Here is a 6775-nt window from a genome sequence, read left to right as displayed (position 1 = left end):
TGTAATAATAGTGATAACTGATCCATACAGGATACAGGGAACAAGGCTTAGATTAGGTATCAAGAAGAAAAGTTGAAAGGAGCTGGGGAATTCCAATTCACGATTAACCTCCTCCAAGAAACGTGGATGAAAATAACTTTATTGTCAAAATGAGAATATTGTAGAAACCGTCCACAAGGAGGTCATCGGCAGACTATGGGCCCCATGACTCTCACTCTGGCTTTGCCATACTAACAAATTCCCCAGCTCAGATGTAAATAGCTTTCATGATATAGGTGAATGTTTCTTCAGGGTCAGTCTTGTCATTTCATCTTGTGACTTTTCATCTTTTAGTGCCTTCAGAAGCTTATCTGAAAAATGTAGAATTGAACATTAGCCATGTTACAGATACTATTGCAAAGAGATATGATTCTCTGGTAACAGCAGATAAAAAAATAAAAAAGTCCCAATGACATTGGGAATGGTTTTGGAGCTTATTCTAAAATTAATATTTGGGAAAATGGCTTGCCTGCTGGTGTACTTTGGAATCCACGCAAGACTTGTGACAGAGCAAATTCTAGATCCCTTGTACCTTTATCAGGGGTTGTTGTTGGGGGCTGTGTTGTTGTTCTATAGCTCATTTGCCCAGTGATTGTGTGATGCTTTTATATGATATGATCAAAATTGCACAGTATTTCCCTCCCCCCAAGCTATTCTTATGACTGATGATCTTTTCTGGAGCTTTTTGCAGTTCACAATTTTCCAAGATGAGTGACTATATCCAGCTTTTTTTTTTTTTTGTTACAGATGGAACACAATTGACTTTAGGCATATGGGTTAACAGCTTAAATCTCCCAAAGGATCACCAATTAATACACACAAACACACACAAAAAAACAGCTTTCTAAATTTTCTCCACAATTCTGGCAGAAGTATACACTTATAGCTGCCCACTCAGTATGCAATCTTCAGTTGATACAAATACTTCTCTTTTTCAAATAATCTGACTGCAATTACTTTGATGAAGATTTACTTTGTAAAATGTTATTTTTTACCCATCAATTTAGGAATTGGTATTTTACATCAGCTGGATATCATAGTGATTGACTCAAAATTCTTGGAATAAGCCTCTTATCTATTTGTATTAAGAATCATAAAAATAGCCTGGCCCAGCATTATGCTCACCAGGCCTGCTGGCTTAGCCAGGACAGATGCGAGAAGCATTGTAACACTTCTGGAATATATCAAATGAGAAAAGGCTGATTGAAAAGATCACAAAGAATAGAAGTTGTTTTAGAAATTTTTTCCCACCATAGCAACATACCTTTTATAAATCATTTTAAAAACATTTCTTTCGTCTTTGGTTTCAGAGTACATTGGTCTGGATTCTAAGCAAGCTATTTTTATGAATTGGCCAAGATCCAGCAGAAGATCTTGTTAATGGAAGGGGGGATTTTTTATTCCTGATGTCTGTTTCCTGTATGGCCTTCTAGCTGCCTAAAACAAATATCTAAGATCACAAAAATCTGCAAAGGGAAAGAGACATAATGAAAATTGCCTCTCCACCATTACACATGGGCCAGCTGCTTGGCTTGTGCGAGTGGCAGGCCGGTGAACATGCACACTTGTGCGCAGCTCAACTTGCGCAAGTCAAGCTGCGCAAGTTGAGCTGTGCACATGCACCAACCTGGACGCTGCTCATGCAGCCTGATTCCCCTCTCCCCCCCCCCCGCCGGGCTGCCAAGCCGCAAAGGTTGGGGACCACTGGTTTAAATAATATTAGGCAGGATGGAAAATATAAACATTCAGCCTGGATATTCATTTACAGTTCCATAGGCATAGGAACAAAAAAAAGAGGACAAGTTGTTATTTGTAAAATCCTCAAAGATTCAAATAAACTTGGATATTGGAGACTCTAGAGTGGTTAAATATATTCAGGATAGAATGATTCTAGATTTCAGACCTTGACTCAATTGCTGAAAGGATTGCTAGGTCACAAACCAGGGAACTGCCCAATGTTTTCAAAATCTTTGGACCAGTAGTAGAAATTAGCTATCATGTTAATTCTTCATTATCTTATTACTGAGCTTTAAACCTTCTATTATCTTGGGATAAACTTTGGGGCAAGCTTAGTGTTCTGTGACAATTATGAATGACAGGACAGAACTTGGAAAATAATAGCCAAGAGAATCTGTGTGGCTGGAGGGAGAGCCACCTTCCTCTCCACCTAGTACTCAAAACTAATTTGGGATTACAACCGGGTAGATTTGGGGCTGGCAGATTAACTATATTTTGTAATGGAAATGATTTGAAAACTTCATTAAGTTGTTATGTGAATGTACTGGGATTGGAACTGCCAGTTTTCTTGAATAAAAAAGTTGGACTTCTAATAATTTATGCAGGGCAGAAAATATAGATAGTTGCTTCTCCTCTTCAAATGGTATTGCTTTTGAACAAGAAGGTTTTCGTATCTGTGCAAAAAAAAAAGGCACAGGTATAATCTAGTAATCTTGTTGGGAAGGCTTTCTGGTACGGATAGGACAAATACAGAAATTTTCAAAGCAAAGTATTGGTTTCAACGCTGCAAATACTGTATATTCCAGTGAAGTAAAGGCTAATAGATTGGTCAAAAGGTTTCATGTGAAACACCCCAACAAACCGAAAGATAACACTTAACATATGCTTTGGCTTGCTTTACAGGATCTGTCCTTTTTTGTAAGGGGGGCCGGATGTCAATGCTGCAAATACTGTATATTCTTGCTTTGACAATATGCAGAACTGTCTGGTATTTTTATAGTTAAATCAGGCAACAGTGAAAGGGGAGGAGAATAAGGAAAGCCCGGGAAAAAGAAACCGGAAGTAAATCACATCTTCCAAGTTATTTGGAAGATGTGAACCATGACCCCAAAATAGGGGCGGGAAAAATGCCTGGAATGTATGTGCAACGGAAAAGAATCTCAGATCTAAGCATTTCCACCATGCCGTACTGACATCTCTGTAACCTTAATAAATGCTTTTAGGAAAAATATGCCTGAAAGTCCTTTTAAGTGTTTCGTTATTCAGACACATGACATCTGGGTTTGGGAAAGAGATACTAAATATAAAGTTGTCCTAACTAGACTGTTTGGAAGACAAAGATCCTCTGTTTTTGGTAGATGGCACAGCTTTTTCAACTGCACATTTGCATACTTTGAGGTGGCAAAGGTGTTAACAAGCAAGATTATGAGGAGCCAGCATTCAGTTACTCACACTGCTGTGGGTCAGAGCCATCTCCTGTGAGGGCCAGCAGTTCCAACTCCTTCAGACGGATGCCAAGCTCACAGATTTCCCCATCTGGTTGTTGTTGCTGGTATGCCTCATTGCTCTCTGAAGCAGGGCAGAAGAAGCGCAAAGGCTCATAGGGAATGGGAGCTAGGCCAGCTGGCCAGGGAGGGGGGCAACAACGTTCGCTGGTGAGTGGAAATAACCCAAGCCCAGGTGGAGGGCGCTGAGGCCCAGCTGGTGCTGTTTCCCCTCCTCGCAATGGGACAAAAAGTTTCCGCCAGAGAGCACAATCGGTTAGGTTAGTGCTTTGGGTAGTTCGGTCATAGAGGGAGGGGAAGAATACAGGGGGTGGTGGCTGAGGGGGTGGAGGAGGCTGTTGCTGGTGGCTCATGGAGTTGCTCCTGATGGGTCAGCAACTGCACTGCTACTGCCATGGAAACCCCAGAATCTAGAAAAGTGTCATGGAGTTTTCAAGTTCTAGAGCAGTGTTTCTCCTCCTCAGCAGCCTTAGGATGTGTAGACTTCAGCTCCCAAAAATCATCTACACCACTTTTGCCTTGGGGACAGGCATCTTTCATCTTTCTGCATCTTTCATTTTCATAACAACCTTGATCAATTAAAATTTAAACTAGAAGATGAAATATATTAACTTTTTTTTTAAAAAAATAGTTGATTTGTTATATTCCTTTTCTCTACCTGCATCCATGTCATCTTCTCTGTTGGACCATTCTCGGATTTTGTGCCTCTCTTGAAGCACTACGGAAGGAACAGGAGTCCCTGGATATAAGGATCAGGCATAGACTACCAAACATTTATCTCCCATATCTTCCTCTTTACTTCCTTTTTTAAAAAAACAAAGCAAAAGGAAACTGAAATATACCTTTTAGACAGTGGTTAATTACAAAGGAGGGGATCTTAGCTCACCACCTAATCTTTTTCCAATTCTTTTAAAGGGGATGGATTTCAGAACAGTCTGTATGATAAGCACCTTGTTGCTAAACTTATTGAAGAACCAGGCCTTAGCATTATGTTTTTTTTAAATTATACATATTTTTCTTCCATATTTTTTACTTTTACCATTAAACTAAAACCTGTGATACTTTTTATTGAGAAGATGGTGTTAATATGCAAATCATGTAGAAATAATGTGTCACTCACACAAGAAGGCCATGAAATATATAAGCCATCATTTTAAGCACTCTTTATCCGGCATAGTTACCAATGTTAGTTTTCTTAGCATTCTTGTGAGCAATTGTTTTTTATTGCAGAAAAAAGTACTTTTAGATAATACAGATTTGGGATGATTCAGAGTAACCTGCAGAACTGAGTTTCATCCAGCAGAGGGAATCAAATACTTACAGTATAGCTGCCTGTGTAGGTATTTATATCTGCGCTTGTTCATTGTATTTAATATGCTGCTTAATATCCTACCTATATTCCCTCACTAGTACATATTCTCCATTGTAAGAAAACTATGGGCCATAACCCACCTGAAGAATATTCATTTTGTTTCTCAAACTGATTTTTTGAGGGGAAAAATAATATGTGAAGCAGGGCAGTAACTTTTTCATCAGGTAATTAAGTAACAAAATTTTCACTGGTTAATCATTGTTTTAATCAACTGAGAAACTAAGTATAATTGTTTGTGGAAAATGAAGCAGTTAGGCTATTTTGACACTGATGTGCTACTGGAATTTAAAAATATATATCGCTTGGGGAATTGTATGGTACTGCATTAAATGAAAAATTGTCAATTGCTTAGGTTTTTACATAGTTTTCGGTAGCTCTTGCAGGCACTGTGTAGTTACACTATGGAATTCACTTTGGGGGAATTCATGAAGGATCAAGCTATTAATCACAATGGTTATTGTGGTTATATCCTGCCTCTATTTTCAGAAAAATATTCATTTTTATTTATTTACCTGTAGAGAGAAGTTACTGTCATTATTCTGCTTGTAGACTTCCCATTGTTTGGTAAGAGTCAGTCCGCATTTTTCAGAAAATAATGAGTGATGGGCTTGTAAATAAACATCTTGTTTATTTACAGTCTACGTGACTCCCAGTGACTCTGAGCAGCTTATTATTAAAAACAAAAAAAGCACAAAAATATCCGTAAACGGTCCCCAAAACAACATGTAAACATAGAAAATCCATCCAGCAGCAGCTCAATCTTTACCAACAAAGGAGAATATTTGTAGCTCATGATTGGAAATGAGAGGTCCTTGGTGCTTTCTGAGCCTGGTTGTTTTTTTGCAGACATTTCATTACCCAAACTAGGTGACATCAGTGCTAGTAAGGAAGGGCTTTATATTCTAGTGGCTTGCCCAGTTAATGCTGGTGGAAGTGGTCTTGGAGATTCTTTGGTTGGGTTGTTTACTGTTAGCTTGTTTGGCAGTTCTTTGATTGGGGCATTGTTTACTTCTTGATTGTTGGTCTGTGTCACCAAAGACTCTTCAGCCCAGCTTGATTTCAACTAGAAACTAGAGTTGTGGTGGCACAGTGGTTATAATGCAGTATTGCAGGCTAACTCTGCTCACACTGCCAGGAGTTGCATTCCTTTGATCCTGATCGGCTTAAGATTGACTCAGCCTTCCATCCTTCCGAGGTTGGTAAAATGAGGACCCATGTTGTTGGGGGCAATATGCTGACTCTATAAACTGCTTAGAGAATGCTGTAAAGCACTGTGAAATGGTATATAAGTCTAAGTGTGATTGTTATTGCTATATGCCAGACATGTCAAACTCGCGACATCATGTGACGTCGCGCAATGTATTGGAGCTTTTTTGCCATTGCCGGCAATGGGGTGGGTGTGGCTTTGGTATGATGAAACCGGCCAGCAGGCCGGCAGTTTGACACCCCTGCTATATGCTATTGGACTGCATCAACTATCACACCAATCAGCAATTTGAAAGTTGTTGATAGGCAGGTAATTGGCCTGCCTGGTGCTGCCCATTTTGTTGCCTGGTGTTCCCCTTTTTGATGGATCTTCCATTATCAGTTAGGTTTTGCCAGATGTTACCCAATCTTCAATTTTATCTCCTTGTAGTGTATTGATAAATTGCTTGGCAATGAGTTGTTAATAGACCAGTCAGATGCTTCAATCAAAAATCATGCACTTCATCTTCACCTGGTCCTGACCAATTCTTGATTTTCCTTGTCATTTTTTTCTCACCATTTCTGCTGTTATTACAAGTTCTTTCATTTCAATTTATTTTTTATTCTTTTCCATCTCCCTAATCCATGCTACCTTCTTGTCATATTTCTTTGGGTTATCCCATATCTTTGTCAAGAAATTCTTTCTTCTTAGTCAGGTGTTGACTGGTTCCTTGTAATCTCTCCATTGGTGAATTAATAGAAACATTTCTTATTTGACTGAAATTATATTCCTCTATATTTCAATCCAAAATTATAAGAAAAATTCAATAAAATTCAATAAAAATAAATTCCAGGTATTTTGCAAATTCAAAAAATACAGAATCCAGTGGTGAGAGTCTAATGTCTCTTAACCACCCCTGCTAACGTTACCTACAGA

At 38.8% G+C, this 6775-nt stretch overlaps 1 protein-coding gene across 1 annotated transcript; it reads right to left on the bottom strand.

The window, feature by feature from the left end:
• Positions 1 to 264: 264 nt before the first annotated feature.
• Positions 265 to 3634, bottom strand: CUNH11orf91 (chromosome unknown C11orf91 homolog). Its single transcript, XM_015830086.1, has 2 exons — positions 3229 to 3634; positions 265 to 350 (listed from the first exon to the last, which is right to left on the bottom strand). Exons 1-2 carry the CDS (start codon positions 3632 to 3634, stop codon positions 265 to 267), a joined length of 492 nt encoding a protein of 163 aa, XP_015685572.1.
• Positions 3635 to 6775: the final 3141 nt, after the last annotated feature.

Source organism: Protobothrops mucrosquamatus, unplaced genomic scaffold, assembly GCF_001527695.2.
Source record: "Protobothrops mucrosquamatus isolate PMUCROS unplaced genomic scaffold, P.Mucros_1.0 scaffold_19, whole genome shotgun sequence".
NCBI lineage: Eukaryota > Metazoa > Chordata > Lepidosauria > Squamata > Viperidae > Protobothrops > Protobothrops mucrosquamatus.
Note: the sequence above shows the minus strand (reverse complement) of the source record. Positions and strands in the feature narration are given on the sequence as shown.